Here is a 22,055-nt window from a genome sequence, read left to right as displayed (position 1 = left end):
AGGTGGGACGGGGTTGGAGAGGGGAAGGGAGAGGGCAAAGAGGGAACCGGGAGAGTATAGAGGTATATGAGAAAACAATAGAGCTGATTTGCAAACAATAGAATAACGTTAAGAGTCGAGTATTATACGCCGTTGTTACTTCTTGTGCCATAACGCCGGAGAGCATATGCCCATTAATATTCAAAGGCGAAAATAATGTAAACGACACGACAAAAATCGGGGGAATAATTTCAATTCTCCCCGTATGGGATTCCAGCGTGGCGATACACCGAGCCGGGAGAACCTCCCGGGCCATTTCGTGTCTCCTCCGGACCGACTCGACCGCCGCGCCGCCGCGCATATACGTGCATCCGTGCACACGCGTGCACATTAAAGGCGCAGGGTACTTGTGCGCGCGCCACCGGTTCGTCGGTTCCCCCCTTTCGTTTCCCGTTTCGCGGGATGCACGCCGTTTCCCGTAAATTTTCCTTTCGGCCACCGTTACTGCCATTGTTTACGTCACGATGAACATTTTTTTTTCACGATCCGACCGCGACTGTAAAATGATGACCCCGAGGTGACGGAGGGCCTCTTGATGTCTTCATCGTGGATTCTGTGGGCCAGACGCCGCGGGAAGGGTAATCGCGAAAGTGGCGTCTTTCCGGGAGATTGGAAGAATGTTGTTTCTCGGCCAGTGTTTGTTAGGCGAGTGTTGGAAATAGACGGCGGATCAGGTTTTTCAAATGATTCGATTTCAATTAGCGAATGCAATGTTTGTTCTTGGATTTTATAGTAGTGTACAGTTAGCGATCGGTGGGTATAAATGCTAGTGTAATATTGAATACCATAAGTATTAAATTAGTTGAATGTAAATAGTAAATTAAACGTTCCTGATTGAAAGTATAGATTCTAAAGTAGGTCTTGTACTATGGGTGTCGATTAAAATTACGTCTGACTAATGGAAGTCGCTATTCATTTGTAGACTATTTCTGTTGCGCAAGGTATATAGATTAATTAAATGGAAACCGAACGAGATCGAACCGACGATGCGAAGTCGAATAGAATTTTTGGAGCAACGGATCGGGGGAAAACTGGTGGGACGTTCGAGGGCGAACGGTGAATCACCGGCACGTTTTGATGACTCGATGATGAGTCGTCGACAGCCGGCAAAGAATCGTGTGGCGCAGCAGCGTTAGAATAATTCAAGGGTTCCTGGAACCCGCGGACGGCGTACAATAATTCGCCGCGATATCCATTGCCGTAATCTGCGGCGTCGAAAGAGTCCCTTGATTCTTGACCTTAATTCGTTCAGACGTGGTTCCCATAAAATAAACGAGAACAATGATTCCTTTCCCCTCGATTCGCGTCGCGATAAAATAACCGTGAGAGGAATGATCGCCGGCTGGCAATAAAGTTTCCCCATGAAATTTTCGGACTCTATCGACACGTTTATCTTATCGGCGCGCTCAAAATGGCCGCCGTGGTCTCGTTCCTCGACGACTCAATCATTGAATTCGTTACATAAATTCCAAGCGAGGTCGACGCGATCGGTAAAATCGGCGAATTCTGCGAAGGTTAACGTTTGAAATTGAGAATCGCTTATCTTTCGTGAGAATGAGTATTCGGTATTGATCAAGAATTGATGATGCATGACAATTTCAGAAATTTGTCGGCTGTCGGATTATTGTTTATGAGTGTTCGATTTCTTAGATATTGAAAAATTGGAAGTTGTAATGATTGAGAGATCAAAGGATTTGATAGATTAAGAGATTGTAATAGATTCTGGTTTTGCAACAGGTACGAACATCGTGTAAGATTCATTAGAGTTCGGCAACTGTCCGATTTCACGTAAATTTCAATTAGTCCCCCCATTAACCCTTCCCCGACATCGTGCACGCCTATTAACCCTGATGCGGTCTTGTGTCGCAACACGAGTATCGAACGAATTTATCACTAGCCGCGGCATTTAATTGCGGTAATCGAGCTTCGCCAGCGACAGTAGTTCCATCTTCACTTTCCACGCGAAGCAACGATCAACTTCCGAAGACGAACACAGCGAACCTTCGGTTTCGGGGATCGATATAAACCGAGCGACAATTCTACGATTATTTTTAGCGCGGAATAATGTCGCGGAAAAAAGTCAACCTTCCTCGCGTCTCTTTTTATAAACGCCGTTGCATCGGTATAAATATAAATATTTTACGTTGCAGGCAACTGAATTAGCGGCTATATTTTCGATGGGATTGCGTCAGACCTTGAGGAATTAACTTTCTAAACGAACAATTTACATTCCGCGCCATCCTCCGACACACCCTTCGGTAACATCATTCGATACGCGATTATGTGCATATTATTGCAGTAAATACAAGTACAATTCGCTTCAAATCATCTGTGTCGTCTAAGCAAGCAAACAGTTCAGGCTCGTAATAGCCCTGAGACGAATCTGGGAAATTAGCAGACACATTCCGTGCCTCGGGACAGCGCGAGGCGCCATTGTAACAAGGACAACGCCCTCGGAGGATCGATGAAAATCATCGGAAGATTTCCACCGAGGGAAAAACGACAAGTCGACGATCTCGTCGGCGGACGAGAGCGATTTCACTGAGCGACAACGCGAACAACATTGTCGGGTCATCAATTCTGTAGTACATGTTGCTGTTGGACGCGGTTCAATTTCTCTGAACGAAAAAGATCGACGAGCTCGATTCGTTACGCACGCTAGACCAAGAGAGCCAGCGTTCGCCGGTGTCCCCGAAAGAAAATAAAGGGGAGAAACGAGATATCCCGAAAGAATCTGTAAACGTCGCTAAACATCCAGCGAGGCGAGGGAGAAAAAAGAGAATGTTTAACGACGGGCGGATAAGACGGCTATAAATAATTAACAGAGCGTTCGCCAGAATTTGAAACATCCGACGTGTGCTACTTTCGACGGAGAGTGATTATCGGGGATTTAATTATTTAATAAATGCTTCCGAGTCACGAGTAATATTTCACTCTAGATTATTCCCTAGTTTATGATACGAGTCGCCAATAAAACGGGACAATTATTTTCATATAATTGGCCGGTGGCGCGCGTTCGGTCGCGCTCGCCAGCCGCGGCCGCTTGGCGTTGATCGTTAAAGTGGAAACAAGTTGAACGAAATCCAACCGCTGTAGCAGATGCTCGGCCGGCATGTTGACAATCCGGTGTCACGTCATCATCAACCGTGCCCGGTGTGCCGCGATCCTCGCCTGTAATCGATCCACGTCGCCCGAGACGATCGAAAGTCAGCGGAATCGCGGAAAGCCGAGGCGGCGATCCCCTCTACTGCGTGCTGGAAATTTTAATCTCCTCGCGGTAATTATCCATCGGGAATAATTGAGGATAGAACGTTAAAGACACTCAGCCTCCGAGTACGAAAGTGTAAAAATGTCAAGAGTACAATTTTGCAGTTGGTAGGACGTTATTTATTAACGAAATATATCAAAAGTTATTTTCCCCGATCCGCCGCGCCAGACGCGGAGAATATTTATAAAGTGTCGTTGTAAATCGCACGGGTAATGAGGGTTCTAAATTTCCCGTGGCATAAATCACGGGAAAATAAACTGCGACCGTGACTCTTCGACTCGGGCCGATGGAAAATGAAATTCACCGAGAAAAAAATTGTTTCATTGTTGTCTCGCGTCGCGACCCCGTTCACCCTTGTAATCCAGTCAGAGCTACAGAGGAGAAAGGGATGAGAGAAAAAAGAAGAAAGCGAAACAGTCGATTTCCATCGCGAGAGAACGATAAAAAAACGTGGGAGGGAGAGCGGAACGCGCCGCGGGGGATGAAAGGGACCCCCGTCTAATTAATTTGTTCGAGTGACTCACCCTCGGCTCTTCAGGTTCCTCCCTCCTGACGTTCTGCAAGAGGACGCTGCCCATCTGAACCTGAAGATTCTGCTGCAACAGTTGCGCCAGTTGCGGGTTCTGCGAGAGGATCGCTGGGTTTTGTTGCAGCAGCTGAGCCAATGCTGGATTCTGCACCAGAATTTGCCCGAGAGGCGAGTTTGCCATCGCGTGAAGGGATTGTTGTTGTTGGTGTTGCTGTTGGTGTTGTTGTTGTTGCTGCTGCTGCTGTTGTTGTTGCTGTTGCTGCTGTTGGTGTTGTTGGTCTTGGTGCTGTTGCTGTTGGTGTTGTTGCTGCTGGAGACTGGGCGAGTTCGCATTTGACGTCTGACAGGACTGAGACAGGTTGCTGGGAGGTGGATTATGTCGGGGCGGACTCTGAGGGGTGTGTGGCGGCGTAGGAGGGCTTCCTGGCGCCATCGATGAAGCATCCTTTTCTTCTTTCACTTTCACCTTCCCTGTAAATGACAATCGGTTGGTTTTGTTAATGGAAATTACTGATATTTCGAATGTTCGGTCTGTATCTTAATGTTTAATGTTTTGGAGTTTTTAAGGTAGCTAAATATTTCAGTGGAAAACTAATTTGTAGAACTGATAATTGGTAATTATCAAGTAATTTATCTAGATTTAATTCTGTATAATTATTAATTATCACCGTCTTCGCGTGATCTTTGATACATGAAATTAATCGACACTATTCAACATCGTTCTTTTATTCTTTTAATTTGTAAAAGATCTACTTTTGTAAAGATCTACTTTAATTTGTAAAGTGTCTACTTCCTTAAACAGGTATCTCCTTGCTTTACCTACCCCTAGCTCCCGGGGAAAAATAATCGAACATTACTCTCGCACGGGCTCCGCGACGAGACTGACCAAGAATCTCGGATTTTCCAAGATTTCGGAAAGTGTCGGAGAAAGAGTGGGGAACCAGGCTCCGATTGGTCGGAAGCCGGAAGACCAAGCAACGAATGGGAACACGCCGACTTCGCGTCGGGAAAAAAACTGACTGAGGGGAAGTTCTTGCTGGTGAAGGACTAGACACGTGAAATTGAGACGTCTCGATCCCCGAGAAAGCCGCAATCGACTGCGAGCAGGTACATCTGCTCCGGGTCACGGCGAATGCGTTAAAGCCGAGGATTTTCATCCCCCTTCGGTGATTCCGTTCCCAATACCTTTACAGCAAGACTAATTGTAAGGAAGAGAAACTTCGAACACGCAGAACTTTAGAGCTGCATAAATTTCCAATGCAAAGATTTCATTTCTACTCTAATTTATTTTTCAATTCCTACACCCTCGAGTATTAAATTCCTTATAAAATTCAAATTATAAACTCAAATTCAAAAATTAAATTCCTTATCAAATTCAAATTATAAACTCAAATTCAAAAATTAAGTTCCTTATCAAATGCAAATTATAAACATAAATACAAACTATAAACTCCTTTGATCTTAAAACAAGTCCTCTAATATTTCTAACTTTTCTATTTTTCTGTAGCGATGCATCAGGATGATAGTAATCTCTGACAGTTAAGAACCCAACGACTCTTCCCAAAACATCCCCCTATCTATCGAATCTACGAGACAGACCTGGCGCATCCGGGGGTTGAAACCTTCGGCGGAAGGTGCCAGGGCCGTTTTTAATATCCCCCAGGATTCAGGTAGATCAGCCGGGATTTATTCGCGCTGGTGGGATCCATGAGAACATCAAAACCCGATCTCGATGTTTCTGTACCTGCAGCCTCCGACCTGGCCAGTCGATTTTCGTGGCCGCGGAACAGGGGAGGTGGGCTTCGCAGAGAATGAAAACGGAGATTCGGAAATTGGGAAAGGGCTGAAAGGGTCTGACGTCAGCAACGTCCCTGGCACCCTACCGCCTATACTTCCACCGAAATTACGCAAACCCTTAGGCGTCATTTTTACCTCCGGTTTCCTTCGATTTCATCCCCTTCCAACGGGATTTTCCGTTTTTTTTTTCTCCGTGGACTGGGCGTCGTTTAACGAGACGACGCGGCTGCCGCGTCGTCGATGAAAAATGACTATCCTCCGAGGTAATTTAGGAGACGAGTCTTGTGGGAAAGTGTTCCTCTTTTTAGGAACCGCTCTCGGGGGAGACCATGGGTGTTTTTTTAATTGAACGGAACATTCGTAGATTTCCACGGGATTTATGAACTCTCCCGAGTAGAGTTATCGCTTTAATTTCCCTTTATGAACTCGGGAATTGAATAACTGGAGGCGTTGGAATTTATCGATTTTCTGAGTCATCGTAGATCGAAAATATTTTAATCTCATGAATAATAAGGGATATAGACTCAGATGGACGACGCTTGTTTTAATCTTCGTTTCAGTAAAAATCAGGTTCGATTTTGGAACCTCTAGAGTCTTGTAAACATTGTAGATTATATTTGAATGTTTTCAGAGTGAAAGGGTTTATCTCTGAATTTCAAAATGTAAAGCCGAACGAGGCGCCAATCGGACGCCACGCAAAAAGGAGAAAGAGAAGGAAGGGCCGCGAGAAGTGACTTGAAATGATTTCGTACACGTTTCAGCGTTAAATGGATTCCACGGGAGATATTCCTGAGGGATTGCATGCAGGCCCGCGTTGTGCTTGTATATCCCGGGCCGGATCCTTAAATCGACTCGATTTTTAAGGGCCGACCCGCGGTGGAACCCGCGCCGCGGGGATCCTGTGTTTCTCTTCCTCTCGCGACGTTCTCCCTTTCATCTTTGCTCCACATCGGCCAGCGCCAGCCCCGCGAACAGTCCGAGGCCGATTGATAAAAATCAAAAGAACAGAGAAAAACGCGGCAGAGAAATGGCGCGCCGTGAACGCGCCTAGGGGGTTGGGGGTGGCCGGTGAAATCGAAACGCCTGGGAAAAGTAATTGCCACGCCCGCGGGACACGCGTTTCCACGAAAGTTCATTGAAATATTTTTTTAGGCGTACAAGACACTGTAACAGAGACCGATGCACGTCGAAAAGATCGAATTAATCAAATATATATACTTTGTGCGCGATCTTCCGGCCATTTTCTCGTTCGAGAAACGCTAGAGGACGTTGAAGATGGTTAATGTGCCTTGCAGTTTGATTTAGAGTTGCTTCATCTAATAATTTAACTGTCCAATGATTCAGTTTTGACTTTAATGCCCCATTAAAGTAGAATATGGAACGTGCATTCCCTTTTATCAGAAGACATTTAAGGACTTTAAGATATCCCGGTGTAACACAGAGAGAGGCAATGTAACAATTCGTTTATTGTCGAGCTTGCGTAACAGCTTTCGAGGATACCGTTTAGTTAACGCGAAAGATCCTACAAGGCAGTAAACGCACTTACAGAAAATCATCAAATCTTTACACGCCGTCGAGAGGGAAAATCCACTTCGATAAGTGTCCATGAATGTTTCATCGCCGATTGATGTCTCAAGGAGAAACACGTGAAATCCAGCGAACAGCGTAACTACTCTTTAAATAATCCTTCATTACACCCCGCATTATCTGCCGAATGATCAATTTCATACCACTTACGGGCCGAAAATCCAGATCCATCGCGTAACGAAGATCCGTGACGGTGACACCCGACCCGATCGAGGTACCGACCGGCGGAAAAAAATCGCGCCCCGCGCGCCGCACCCATTTTTACGAGATACTTAAGCCTTTAAACGATCCAGCGGAGAGCCGGCGCGACAGGGAGCGCTCCGGTTTCAAAAAAACCTCGCCGGAGAAATCGGTTAACCCCCGTTTGTCGACACAGCCGTACGACGGGGGGGTCGCGCGCGATTTTTCTCAGGGGTTAAATCGACCGTGGCCCCCGAGAGATCACGTTTTTTTTCCACGGGGCTCGCAGGTAGCTCTCCGGCTACCTGCACGCGCGCCACCAGTAACCCGGAAAAGGAATGCCGGGGGGGAAAGGCAGGAAAAAAACGTGTGGAAATAAAATAAAAAGGTGGGGAACGGTGGAAAAAAGGAAAGATTACGCAAGAAACCTCGAAAAGGGGAAGAAAAACACCGAGCTCGCAGCCCGACCCTCGCTCGAACCTTCCCTCTCCGCCACCCTTCGCCGGTGGGGTAAGAAAACAGGGTAAAAGTGAGTTAATAGTCGGTAAAACGGTATTCACCCCGTGACCCGCCGGGGTTGCCGGCTCCTTTAGGCCTCGAGCCGTTTTTCTTCTTCCTCTTTTCTCACTACCCCGTCGTTCCTCTTCCGGAAAGGGGTCGAGCCGCAGAAGGGGTGGAAAGGGATCATCGTTTCCCTTTCGACGCGGTACGGGGATGGAAAACCCGAGACACGAGACACTCCTTTCGCTGAGAAATTTGAGTAATCGTTCCGGGACGTTCGAGTACCTCGGAAGCTGGGGATTCCTTCCATGTTTTTTCTTCACAAGGTTCCCTTTTTTTTTTTAAACGGTAGGGGTAGTTCTCGGGTATCGGCGTGAGAGAACTCGGAAAATCGGTAGATTCGCGAATCATCCTTGGAGAGGTAAAATTTCGAAATCGGAAGAAACGAGGGAATATTTGATACAGGGTGTAGTTTAAATTAGAATCTTCCGGAACCACCCTTAAGTTTCCACGGAGAACATGAAGCCTGGACGTTAATGAAGTTGAATAAATATAATTCTCTGAAGGAGAGGTAGTACGTAGATACGAGGAGAATCGTAAGAATGATGTTTACCAGAACTACTTTTTTACTGTCGGGATAATACAGTAAACTCGGCCCGTTGCGTCGAATAAGGAATCTGAAATCCGTACGCCGATGAAAATTCTTGGTGCCGGAGGCTCGCGTAAGAGGCGGAAAAAGCATCAGGACTAACAGGAGCGTGGAATTTTATACGTCGACGGTGGAAGGAGAACGCGAAATCGTCGGGTTTCGATGGCTCGCGCGAAAAACGATCGTTGTCCGCGGCGGTAATATCGCAATTAGCGATAAGTCCGGGGCCCGGCCGGTGTGTCGGGGACCCAGGCCACTCCGTTTTACGAGGAATCGCGTCGTTATTCGTGATTTAGGTATTTGAAACGCGCCGGGACGTCGGATTACGAGTCGGCCGGGGTCTCGGCTTTCTTGTTTCCCATTAGAATCGAATTTCGTGCGTATCGTCGTGTAATGAAACACGCGAGCGTTTATAGTATTCCTCGCGTTACGCATGCCTAACGTTCATACGTGGAAATCGAAACATTGGATTTCGCGATCGGTGAACAAACGAGACGACGTTTCCCACGGGACTCTTCGATTTACCCACCCGGCTCCGCTTCCTTTGTTTGTCTGCGACGTAACCTGACGCACCGGCTTGCTTCATCTCTCTCTCCTCTTATTTTATCATTACGCGACTCTTAATAAACGGGCTCCTTCGTTATACGGAGAGACAGATTGTATACAGAAAGAATTTATAGCGTTTATAAATTAACTGTGGGAACATTAGTTTCGACAGTTGTTCAGTTAATCTGTACTCGACTTCAAAACGAAATATTATGGATAAGAACATATTTATCTCTTCATACATCGGGAATATAAACGTTTCAAACAAGAATGAAATATTCAGCGACGAGAAATCGAGGCTGAAAGGATATCAAGCCGAGCTACCAATTAGTGAAAGCAACCTATTAAAAAATTAACGATTCCGAGGGAGTACCCGCTCCACTTTCCGGCCAGGCATCGCCAAAATGGTCGCGCCACATAGCTCGCAACGCCGCGTTGGGAAGACAACGCGCTCGCCGGTGTAAAAAAGTCACGTCACGTTCGCGGATCCGGCGTCGAATTCGAAAGGCGATCGGAACAAAAGCGAAAAAACAAAAGGGGGATGAAAAATGTCGCTTCGGCCGAGCGAACCGGACACGAGCGCGCGCGCGCGCGGGACATGAAAAATTCCGAGACTTAATGGCGGTTCATCAGTTAAAGCGAGGGGCTCGCCGGTGTAATCCAATAATTTCGCGGCCGGCGGAAAAATGAAAATCAATTCGAGCGCGGTCGACGCCGACACCTGTTGAGGGTTCAAGGTCGCCGCGATAAAAGGCCCGATCCATCAAAGAGCCGCGGCGCCCGGCTCCGGAGGGTCGCGGGATGGAAAACCGTCGGCGCTCGGTACGAATCCCGTGTAATAAATCGTCGATTCTCCATCGGCTCGTCATCGCCGACGACGATATATCGACCGCGGCGAATCGACTCGCGTCATTAAAGCTCCACCGGCCGGTTCTTCGTTCCGGCGTGCCACGGCCGTGACGGAAAGAATCACCCGGAGCGATGTCTGACGGGCCGAAAAACTCGATGATAGGGAAAAGTGATCGTTTACGCGTCCCCTTAGCCGGTTTCTTAACATTATTTACGCGGCGTACCGCGGTAATTGAAAAATGACGATTGAAAGTGATTCTTTGACAGGAATCCAATAGAAATTACGGATCACCGTTCTTCTCTAGGAGCTTCAGTTTCAGAGATAATCGAAATTCAAAGCGTAAACGTAACCGATGTTCCTCGCGTGTGCACGAGATAGATCTTCGAAATCGTTTATCCCCGAAAGCAAGGGGTTCTAAGCGAAAAATCCTCTCCGCCGTTTCGACTGGTTTTTACACAAAGAATCCGCCAGGCACCGGTTGATTCACGGTCCCCGTGGTATTCGGAAGATACGGCCCGATAATCGACGAGTCCGGGACACACAGGGTTCTCGGGTTCGCGGAGATCCGGATCTCTCGCAGAAAAATCGCCGCGGGGAGCGAGAGAGCCGGGGGTCCGCGCTCGAATTAATGAGCCATCTGCGTAATTTTTCAGCGGGCCCCGTAGCCCGGCCCCGCCGCGCCACGCCGCTGGCCCTCGTCTGCGGGACGGGAATTCATCGGGGCCGGGTGTAACGTTTCCAAATTTTAATATTTGACCGTGAAGGGGGTGGGCGAGGCGGGCGGCCCGAAAGAGCTGGCCGGTCGACGATCGGGGAACGCGGCGAAACGGCGAGGGGGGAGGGAAAGTAATGAAGCTGGTATGGGGTCGGTGGACAGTGGATGCGTCGGGGGCGGGAGCGAGGAAAGGAGGAGGACGGAGAGGAGACTGGCGCGAGATAAAGACCGAAGGGCCCCGCGGGGCCCATTTTTAACACCTAACAGAAGTCAAGATGCCCGGCCGTGATTAGCGTTCCGCTGGGGCCACGATGGGGCCCCGGACATTATCCTGTGAGAAATTGGCGGCCGTTCGTTCCTTTGTTCCAGGCGATTTTTTATTGACTCAAATTCTGGAAAAAAGACGCCGTCGAAGGAACGGGAGAGAGAGGGGGAGGGGGGGGGGGGGTAGCGAGCGCACACGGGACGGTTAGGATCCCGCGGTGCCACTCGGTGTGGGAGGCGATGTCGAGCGGATGAACCGGGAAGATAGAGGGAATGGGAAACAACCGGAGAGAAATATAAAGATGGAAAGACACACGGGGTGAGGCGGAGGATACCGGGGCACGAGGAGTGAGGAGGGAGGGCAGTTCTGAGCGGTGACCAGGGGGTGGGGCGAGGAGAGAAAAGGGGCAGCGAACAACTGGCCACGGCCGAAGCCAGAGCTGAGCTCATTTTTTCTCGCGACCGAACCCGAAAACCCTTTTATGCCCACCCAAGATTAATTATCCGCCGTACTCGAAAAATGAAACGACCGCGAACAAAGAGCGGGCCGCTGCGCCGATCTGCCGGGAAACGCTCCTCGCCCCTCCGGCTCCTCGTATCGAACATTGAAAACGTTACTTTTAATATTTCTTTTTTCCCCCTTTCGGGAATGCGAGAGTTCGGATTGGATTTTAAGGATTCTTTCCTGGTGTAATGGGTTTTTAATGGTGGAATGATTCCGGGGACTGACGCGATGGAATATTCGTGCTCGAAATTTTCTGGCAACGGAACGATTCATTGAAACGTTTCGATATTCGTCTGTAAACGTTCGGTTGGGTTCAGTAACGAACCAGCTATCTGAATTCAAAGAATGCAACGAAAGCCTTCGGATGCAGGATGAAATAATAAGACAAATGAGATCGCATACTCGAGGATGACTCAGACGAGATAAAACTAGAATATTCGATCATATGCGTGTCCCGGGTTTGCTCCGAGTATTGCACGGAATAATGTAACTCGATTCTCCGTCCAGAAGCGACGGGTTCGTCGTTGCGGCGCATAAAAACCGTTCGAAGGGCGGGATCGCCTCGGCTGGAGGGGGTTGAGAAAAAGGGGGTAGGATCTCGTTAGACCCGAAAAATTCCGGCGGGGCCCCGATTTGAATATCGCATAATGTCGAATTAATGCCGGAAATTCGACTCGGTGGGCCCCCCTCGCGACGCAGTAATGGGGGCCCCCGAAATTTCGTGGCGACCCCCATAAAGCTGTTTCGCGTATGGAAAACGTGTTGAGGCAATAAGCCGCCGGCCCTCCCCTCCCTGCCCTCGCTACTCCCATCTCGTACCGCCAGCTCTTTCTCCTTCGTCCTCTCTGTCCGGCCAACCGACGCGGAACGTCGGATGGCTTGCTCTTTTTAAAAGAGGGATTTAAAACGCAGAAACCCTAGGCGTTCGACGGAGGACCCGTTCTTCTACTTTTTCCTCGAGATAAGGGAGGGAGTCATTTAGGAGGATACGTCGACGAAGAGGAATGCGACTCGAGAAATTTTTGCGAATAATTCCATGGTATTCGAGAGCCTTGCACCGGCCCCGTTTTTCGTCGTCTGCTCTGATTAACCACCTCGCGGTTCGCCTCTCCGATACTAATTAAACCCGAGGGGATTCTGGCAGCGTTTATTAATCACTGTTCTTTGATTAGAGGATCGTTTGCTCTCGGCTTTATCTCGTGTTATTGTATTCGTCTTCTTAACTTGCTCGACGATCTTTCGGGTGATTAATTTTATGAATCAAATTCCGGTAGAATAATGAACGAACAAACAACCACTTCACTTCGTCGTTTCAACACCTTTGTTAAAGTTATTTCTAGTTAAAGAAATATTCATTCTAAACCCACTTGTATTCCTCGAGTTTCAAACGTTCCATCCCCTCGAGAAACTCTTCTGAATAATCCTCGAATAAAAAAATACTAACACACTGAGTATACAACAAATACGTATACATTTCGATCTATAAATAATCTCTGGATGAAAGACAATCCAAGCCACTGTGTCCGGCAACAAACAACAAAGAGTCCACTGTCGATTTCTCAGCGACGATTTTAATAATATCATATTTCTCTAAAACCGAGCTTCCTTAATTCCCTCGGTCCTCGTTCGCGTTCCTCGGGGCCCGGGTCCCGGGGCCCAGGCTTTTCTGCTTTTTTCTGGAGCAACGTGGAAGGGGTGGAGGAGGTGAGGCCCCTCGTCCCTCATTCTCCTCTTATTTTATCCGAGGTCGGGTCCCATCCGCGCGTCCTTTCTTTTTGCTTGACATAATTTAAAATTTATGAGTTCGAGAATCGGTTATGCGCGCGGCCTCCTCTCCCCTCGGCTCACTTTTACCGTGCTTCCCACCCCGCCGCCCTCTTCCCACCCCCGTCAGGCCGTGGCCCGGGTTTCGCCGCAGAATTTGAATATTAAGATTAGGCCAGCTTTAATGCTCCCTCTCTCTATCCTCGTGCTCTCTCGCGCCGCCGATGTACGTGTCCGCCACGAAAATTCACCGCGAAACGTTTTCATAAACTATGCGCCGCCCTCGGCCACCCCCGCCAGCCACCTTTGTTTCCGCGCACGCTCCCGGTTCTTATGCAGAAGCCTGTCCACCGTTTTCGATATAGCTGTACGAGCAAAAGTAGATTCCCGGCCGCTCTTCGGTGGTCCGACTCGGTTTATCTTTCAGCCATCGTTCGGGCTCGCTTGCGCGGAGTAGCCATTTTTGAACGGTTCCCAATGGGGTGGGTTCGAGAAATTTCTCAGACATCGCTTTAGTTGAGAGTGAAGAGTGAGGAATGAATTAATACGTTGACAATTAACCCTTTGGTCTCGAAAGGTGACTCTTGATTTCAAGACAACTGTAAAACTTGATACTAACCCTTTGCACTCGAAAGTTTTTCACTTGAAGTATTCTATACTTTCTAATTAAATGTAGACAACATTCTTTAAAACGAATTTAACAAGAAATCATACATAAATTAGGTACCAACGTTATTTTTTTCAATATTTCATGTATTGATGCAGTATACGAAGGTTAATGGTAAATACCAAAATTTGTAATTTTGCTGTATCAAATCATCTGGCGACTGGGAGTCGCCTCTCGAGTGCAAAGGGTTAATATTATACTGCGTAACACACCAATTTGAGAAATATGGAAATAAAATAGCTTCGTTCCTGTACGTGTGATTTCTCTTCGAGTTAGTTTCAGAATATCGTCTTTATCAGAAAATGTGAGAATATTTCTAGTGAAAAACATCCGAGTGCAAAGGGTTAAGTGGTGCAAGTTAAGATTCTTGTATTTTTGGAAGGTCTAATTAAAGCGAAGTGTCGTGGATAATTAGGGAAACAGGAGACAGTTAATTTTCAGATGGCAACAGTTACAATGAAAGGGATTGTGCACAAGTAGCGAGATGGCAGATGAGCGATTGTTAGTAAACGGTTAATTTGGTATTTGTAAGGTTCAGTTGGATACATAGGTGCTCATTGTGCACCAAGCTAGGTTGTTTCACTTCTCGTTTATTGTTTTTATTACGGGTCCCGGTATTTTAAGATCGAAGCACATTATAAAGGTTTGAGGGTGGAGCGCGCGGTTTGCTTGATGTCCGGTTTAATTCGTCGTATGCTACATTTTTTCCACGTCCCGGGTAGAAATTTACTAAAGGGGGCCGAGTAATAATATATCATTCATTAAGTTAATAACTTCCCTGCCCCCGTCTCAGCGGGCTTGCGCAAGAGAATTTGCAAAATTCGTCCAGGCAGCGCGTCATTCATTAACATAATCACCCGGACCATTCGGGCCATTAATTAGCAACCTTCGTCTGGATATCGGCGAGATCCTCAATAAAACGAACAAAAGGGAATCATCCCCGAAACAATTACAGGTCTCTAAAATTCTCGACACTGTCCCCCGCGTCCATCCGGGCCCTTTATACAATATAAAAACAACCCTCTCCCATTCGCGAACCTTTCGGAAGCGAGACTGCTTCGGATAAAACGAAAATCAAACAACTTTAATTTTACTGACTAGCATCGATGCTCGAAAACAAATGTTTCCGAATGGGAAAAAATCATGCAACCTCCTCCACTGCACTAAACAACACAAAGAACGAAGACAATGATCAACGTATTAACCCTTTGCACTCCAGAGCCGCCTCTAAGTCACCAAATGATTCGACACAGCAAAACTGTAAACTTTGATACTTAATATTAACCCTTTGCGGATGAATGTCGACATTTCGGCCAGACGAAATGCTCGTATTTGGAAGACTAAGTCGCAGGCAAATGATATAATTAGTTCGACAGCAAGAAATTAGCGTGTAGCTTGTTTTTGCTTTTACGTAAGCGATTTATATATAATTTAGCTTCATCTGTTGACGGTTTGGTACATTTCAAAGAATCTTCAAAGGGTTAAACTTTGTATAATGCATTAATGTACGAAACATTGAAAGAAAATAGTTTTCCTCGATGCATGTGAGATTTCTTAATTCAATCTAAGAAAATGTTGTCTGCATCTCATTAGAAAATATTGAGTATTTCCGGTGAAAAACTACTGAAGTGCAAAGGGTTAAAATCTAAATACATTAGATCTCTAAATCCAATATACACCTTCAAACACTAATCTCGATCCCAAAGGAAACCTCGAGCATCTCCGTATTTCTCAATAAAAATTCCCTTCATTCCCTTCACCCCGCCATCATCGCAGATATGAAAAAGTAGATCCCACTCTGCGCTATCTAAAAGCGAGAGAAATAAAGATCCAAGGAAACCGTGTCCATCGTCGAACGAAGCCATCCGGAATGGAAATTCAAGGAACTCGAAATCGAGCCACCCACGCGTCGACGCGCAGGCGCCACGATTTCTCGCCCCGTTCCCTTCGATCGCGTTAATTAGTCAACGAGTCGCGGATTCGTAGAAAAGCCCCCGATGGTTTTTAAAACGTAGATTAGCGTGAGGAGCCGCGGCGCGCGGCGACAGGCCGGCGGAGAGGTGAGAGGAATGACGCGTGTCTGTGTATGTGTGTGCCCATGTGTGTTCGTGTGCGGGGAGAACGGAAAGAGAGAAGTTCATTAAGATCGTCGAAGCCACTGGCACCGTATTAGGTTGGACAAACTGGTTTTCGCGGGTCTTTTCTCTCCCCTGAATCATCCGGCGCGCATCGGCCCCGGATAAAAGAGCCCTGGGATTCGGCATGGCCCTTAACCCTTTATTTGGCGATGTCGCCCTCGGGCCACGCGAGATCACCGCGCTCTACGTTTCCGACGATTTTCGATTACGAACCAGCCGAGATGAACGACTCGCCGACTTTTTGCTCCATTTCTTCGTCAAACCGCGCTTTCGATTAATTCATCCTCCTCGAAGATACACTTCGCTTTTTCTCCGAGATGCACCGGGCCTCGCTTCGTTATACTTCAATTGGACCGTAGGATGTAAATAAATTGCGTTTCAAGATGCGAGTGGGTACTCGCTGAAGTTTAATTTCGAGATTGGTAGCGGAGAATTTTTGAGAACGCTGGAATGAGTGTTTCAGATGTGTGAAGATTAGATTTAATACTGTTTTATGTATGAATCGTTAGATGTATAAAGGATATTGAACACTATTTATAACACGAACTAAGAATTCTCGAGAATGTTGATAGCGTTAGTCGTATTCTAGTTCCGAGACATCATTGTTAATTGCACGCCGGGTCCAATAATAGTCAGCTCTAGAAAATGATATAGAAAGGATCGACGGCGGCGGGTTCGGTCACGGTAAAACGCGCCGATTTAAATATAATCGGTGATCCCATTGTTTCCGTTCGATTTTAAAACCGTGTCGCGTGACCGCTAATCTGCCAATTGCCTATACTAAATAGTTGGCAAATGCCTGGCGAGATTTTGTGCGATCGCCAACTAAAAAAGAACGGTCACCGTGACGTTTTCATCGGGCGAAAATATTTCTCGTTACGGACCGACCGGTGATATCGTTTCCCCTGTTCGATCGCGACCCGTCGACCAGCAAATCACGATCAGCCGTTTCGAAGAGGACTGTACCGAGCCATGTGTTCGCTGGCCGAGCACTCCCACGAGACGAGAAGGGACGAGATGAGACGCGACGCCCCGTATTTCTTTATTTCCAACCATTTCGCCCGCTTCCGAGGATTTCCGAGGAGTTTAACGCGGTGTGTCGGCTTGCTCTAGATCTTCGAGTGATTCGTAATTACCGCGGCGCGTCAACAAACAGACGGATCCAGAAAATGTCGATCGGTCGAAACGACTTTCGCCGGGACTCTGGGAAAATATACACGCGACCGTGTTCTTCTCCGTTGCTTTTTGTGTATCGCGCGCACGCCCTGAACGGACGGGGAGGAGCTGCTAATGATGAAGAATCTTGGAAAAGGTCCATCTCTCGGGGGACTCGTTGAGGCCGCTCCAAATCGCGCGGCGATCTTCAAACTTACCGTGAATTAATTGGTCCTCTGGCGACGCTGATTGCCATCGCGATGATTTGCGCGATCGGGCGGCCGGCATTGTTGTATCTCGAAACGCGGAACTCGATGGATACTTCGGTATCGTTGAAACAATAATAATAGATTGAGTCGTTCCGATTTTCAACTAGATTTATGTCAAGCTCTGAGCAGAATTCTAACCCTTTTCGCTCGAGGTGACTTAGTCATCGCTAGATTTGAAGAATTATAATCTTATACCGAATATTATGATCTGTATATGTGAAATATACAAATAAACTTTGTTTCTGAATTTACGTGCATTTCAATAGTTAGTTTCAAAGAATGTGTAGCACGTTAAGAAACGTATATCTCTAAGGACACAATTTCGACTGCCAAAGGCTATTTGAATCACGTAGTCCCAACTCCGGCACAATTCCATTCGCCCAATATCAAAGCGAAAATATCAAGAAACCAAGTTCCATGGGCATTCCTCGGGATACACGTAACCTCGAAAGATCAAAGGACCCAATCCAACCGAAGAAAAACGGTACCGATCCGCCGGCTCTCCTTTCGCGAGCGTCCATCCTCGTTATCCCATTGTCGAGCGATTTCTGGGGTGAGCCGGATTCATAACCGATAGGAAAGGCGGCCGGCTGTCCATTAGTGTTTCCACGGAGGACCCGGGGGCCCGAGGCCTCGATTAATTTTTCAAACAATCCCACTCGACGGACTCATCGATTCGTGGGCCGAGATAGGAGGCCGAGGACGTACTCGAGGAGCGGGAGGTGGAGAGAGGAAGCCTGGACACGTCTCTCGTGGGCTTCGGGAGAGGGCCCATTAGGCCCCGCGGCGCGGAGGCCCCTGCTGCCCCTTGTCAGTCTCCGAAAACCAGAAAGTCAGCTTGTCAAATTAATCACGGATGACCAATCCATCAGCGGGCATTCCTAGCCGAGGTGGATCTCTTCGGTTCAGCCCGGGACTTTCGTTCCATCTTTCTCCGTTCACGGGGCTACCAGGGCCCGTTGGGCCTTATTCTCTTCAAACTCCCTTCTTCGCCTCGTCCTGCCGTCGAGGACAACGACAGGGATCAACGACGTTAGCTTCTGCCCCCTTTTTTTCGGGGAAACGTTATGGTATGCCTGCGTATTGGGGAACCTGACGCTTCTTCTCTCCTTCTTCTTCTTCTTCTTCTTCTTCGTCTTCTTCTTCTTCTTCTGCTTCGTCGTCGTCGTCGTCTTCTTCTGCTCGTTCTTCGTCTTCTCCGGTGGACCCGGCTGATTCCTCCGGCTTGATAGATAATGCTAATGCAGGGGAACGATGACGACGCTCTCGCCCGAGTAATGGTAAACTCTCTCTCTCTTTCTCTTTCTTTCTCTCTCTTCTCGGCGAGAGAGGTGGATACAGGATTTTATTACCAAGTCCGCACGCTTTCGAGATTGATCGCGGGCCGACCGGACGCAAAAGTTTCGCAATTATGAATTATCGCGGCGAATTTCACACCTTTTTTCCCTCGCGGCTCGCTGCGGCCTGAACGCGGTGGGATTATTGAATCCCATGGAAACGTCGGATAATTGAGTAATGAATAATAAAGCTCGTTGCGGTCTGTGATCGGTGTCCGGTTTTAGGTACAGCAGCTTTTTGCACGGCATGATTGAGGGCTGATAAATCTTGGGATTTGGAGTTGTTGAAATCAGTGTGAGTATTAATGCTACGGACGCCTACTATATAATAAAATATTACGCTCTGAATTATTTATCGTCGCGTTGCGCAGTCTCGTTTCTGATAGCAGAAAACTGCTCGCTGAATTCTTTACTTTCCGCGTGTCGAGTCTCGTTTATACTTTAGCATCTAATTAACGTGGACAAATAAATGAAATTAAGATAACACGACGTTTGACGTATATACGATATCTTTGCGAATAGAAAAGAAACTAACTACCGTACCATTAATAATTACATCCTCTAGTCGGCTCGAAAAACAAATGAACTACTCGAAGTTCCCAAAAATCTGAAGCAGGCAGGAAAACAAAAGAAACTCCCCAAGAAATTCCAACGATCCGTCACCGATCTCAATCTCAGCCACCCGCACTTTCCCGTGCACGGTTCACGGAGTTCCGCGCGGATCGTTGAAGCCTGGCGGACAGGTTCTTTCCCCGGATCCAAGATAGATCGATCCCCGATAACGCGGGTTGCCAGCTTTTCGCGTGAAACGCGTTCCGCAGGCCTGGACAGCTGTCGATGCTTATCGGTACCCGGCGAACGCGCGAATGATCGACCGTCGAAGATTATGTTATCAAACCGATTCGAGGAAACCGTGAACTCGCGCGCATCGACACGTGGTTATTATCGATCGAGACGGGGCGGCGGGGGCGGGCCGGAGGACTGAAAGGAGACGTATTTCGGTGAATAAACGGAGGCTCGGCTTCGCTTCTCCGCGTTCGCGAAAGAGAACCGGTATTCGTAAAAATAAAATCGTCGAGTCGAGTCGGCACACCGATCTCTCTCTCTCTCTCTCTGTCTCTGTCTGTTTCTCTCTGTCCCCTTTTCCTCTCCCCCCTCGATCAATACACGGAGAAGCCAGCAGGATCTCTCGCGGCTGTAAAATTCGCCGCGAGAAAAGGAACGGGACAGCCGCGGGAATAAAGCAATTAAGTGATTTTTCTTTTGCCGTACACGGCGCCCGCGACGCCAGCGAATTAGCGGGACGTTGGGTTTCTGCTTTTGAGTCGGGGGAAGCTGTGGCCGCGTCGCTTCTTGCAGGAACTCGAAGATAGAAGCTCGGAGTCGCGCGCGCGGAACGCGCGATTGGCTACTCGATTGGTATCTCTTGCGCGATTTAAGAGATTCCCAGTGTTCCGAAGGGAAATGAAACGAAGGGGGTCGATATTGATGTCTTAGGATGGAAATTTAATTCGTCGGAGGCTCCTCGATAAGGATTTAATGAATGATTTGAGTTATTGTCGAGCGAGCCCTCTGACTGAAGAAGCAATTTCCTGTTTAACACCTGGCTTGGTAAATTACTCCGGAGAGAAGCGGTTTTACGTAGAGCAGTTGTTCGTTAGAATTCATTTTTATTGTTGGCGGGATTCGATGGGGATGATAGATTGGGCTTTTTATTGGACGAGGGTGCTATCTTGATGCGCGAGTGTCGTAAACGTGTATTCGAATGCCGTGAGTTTCTTCTCTTTAGCGCAAGTTGTTCGCGGAATATTAAAATAAATATTTTCCACTTAAGCGGTTTAGAAGCGTGTGCGATAATAAAAGGGAATTGATCTGAATCGTTCGTCGTTGTATTAGCGAATATTGCTCTTGGCGATGACGGTGCGCTTATCAATCATTTTTTTAATTTCCCGCTAAAAAATGCTGCTTCCTGCATTAATCAAATTGTAAGAGAAAAAATGGTATTACTTCGGGCGAGCCGCGATGTTATGCTCTGATAGAAGGGACAATAGCACTTCCCGGCAACCTAGTAATTAAAAATATATTATACGGGAACGAACGAGGATTCCGTGATCCTAGCAGTCATTAGCCCGAAGTTTCTGTGGATTCACACATTCGGAGATCGACTCACGATCTCGGAAACCATATATTCCATCAATTAAACATTACGCGAAATAACAATTCCAAACAACAAACCGATAACACTACATCAACTTCAAACTATCACGTTGTACGTAAAAAATTCATAATTCAATCATCGTAATAATAAACCTGACGCGCGTCAGCCAGATATTTTTTCTACGAAGGATAGCAACATCGAACGAGAAGTTAGTGGGAAACTCGAGCGAAAGGTGACTGAAAAAAAGAAAGGAGATTGAAACGGAGTTCAAAAATCACTGCTCCGGCGTGGCAATAAAAATATTTACATCGCGTTTCGAGTGACATCTGCGTTCTCGCGCGCGAGCGAGCGAGCGAGCGGAAGGATAAAGAGGAAGGGAGCGCGCGCGCGGAGAGATCGACGTGGGGCCAGAATTAAACAAATAATCTTCGGGGGTGCAGGCCACGCGAGGGAATCCGTGAAGGCAGGAAAGTGCGCCCGGTAAAAGGATCCCATTGAATTCTAAATTTGAAACGAATGTCCGAGTGTCAGCGAGCTGACGGGCAAAATAAACAAGATGCCGCGTCAGTGGAGTGCGCCCACGGAAGAGAAAAAAAGAAAAAAACGAAGGAACCGGCGAGAAACGGGGAACAAGATCGAGAGAGAGAAGCGTCGTGGATCGTGGATAGGGACCTTCCTCGTTTCCATCTTTCGTTGCTGGATCCTCGTTGACCTCGATCATCATGTTAATATCACGAGAAAAAGGGGAACGAGGGAGCAACAAACGGTTCCGTTGGCCTGCCGGACGTTTCTTTCGACGAGCAATTGCGATTCCACGTTTTACGAGAAACCTTCGCGCAGCTTTTTCATCGGCTTCTTCGCTCGCGGCTGACGTATCGATCATGGCCGACGTAATCAGACAAATTGACCGCTAATTCGAGGAGCCTCTTTCCCACGGGCCGTCCGCTCCAAAGATTCATGGCTGCGCCGTTTTTCTCGATAATTGTTCCTCCCTTAATTACCGGCAGCGTTTTTCTCCGAGACGTGCGGCGTATGTAATACACTAAAACTAAATGCGAATCGTCCCCTCGCGTTTCCTTTTCAGAATAAAGTTCTAAGTAAAACTCTTCACCGTGGAAACGCGAGGACAATCTCAAA

General features: G+C 47.5%; 1 protein-coding gene across 2 annotated transcripts in view; it reads right to left on the bottom strand.

Annotated features, from left to right (window-relative positions):
* Positions 1-22,055, bottom strand: part of LOC116426986 (zinc finger protein castor homolog 1) — a 120,438-nt gene that overhangs the window by 39,379 nt on the left and 59,004 nt on the right. For both annotated transcript variants that reach the window (XM_076373664.1, XM_076373665.1), the window contains exon 5: positions 3,832-4,307. In XM_076373664.1, the coding sequence (XP_076229779.1) occupies positions 3,832-4,307 (476 nt within the window). The remainder of the gene's footprint in view (positions 1-3,831; positions 4,308-22,055) is intronic.

This window comes from Nomia melanderi, chromosome 14 (assembly GCF_051020985.1).
Source record: "Nomia melanderi isolate GNS246 chromosome 14, iyNomMela1, whole genome shotgun sequence".
In the NCBI taxonomy this organism is placed as follows: Eukaryota; Metazoa; Arthropoda; class Insecta; order Hymenoptera; family Halictidae; genus Nomia; species Nomia melanderi.
This window is presented reverse-complemented; position numbering and strand designations above follow the sequence as displayed.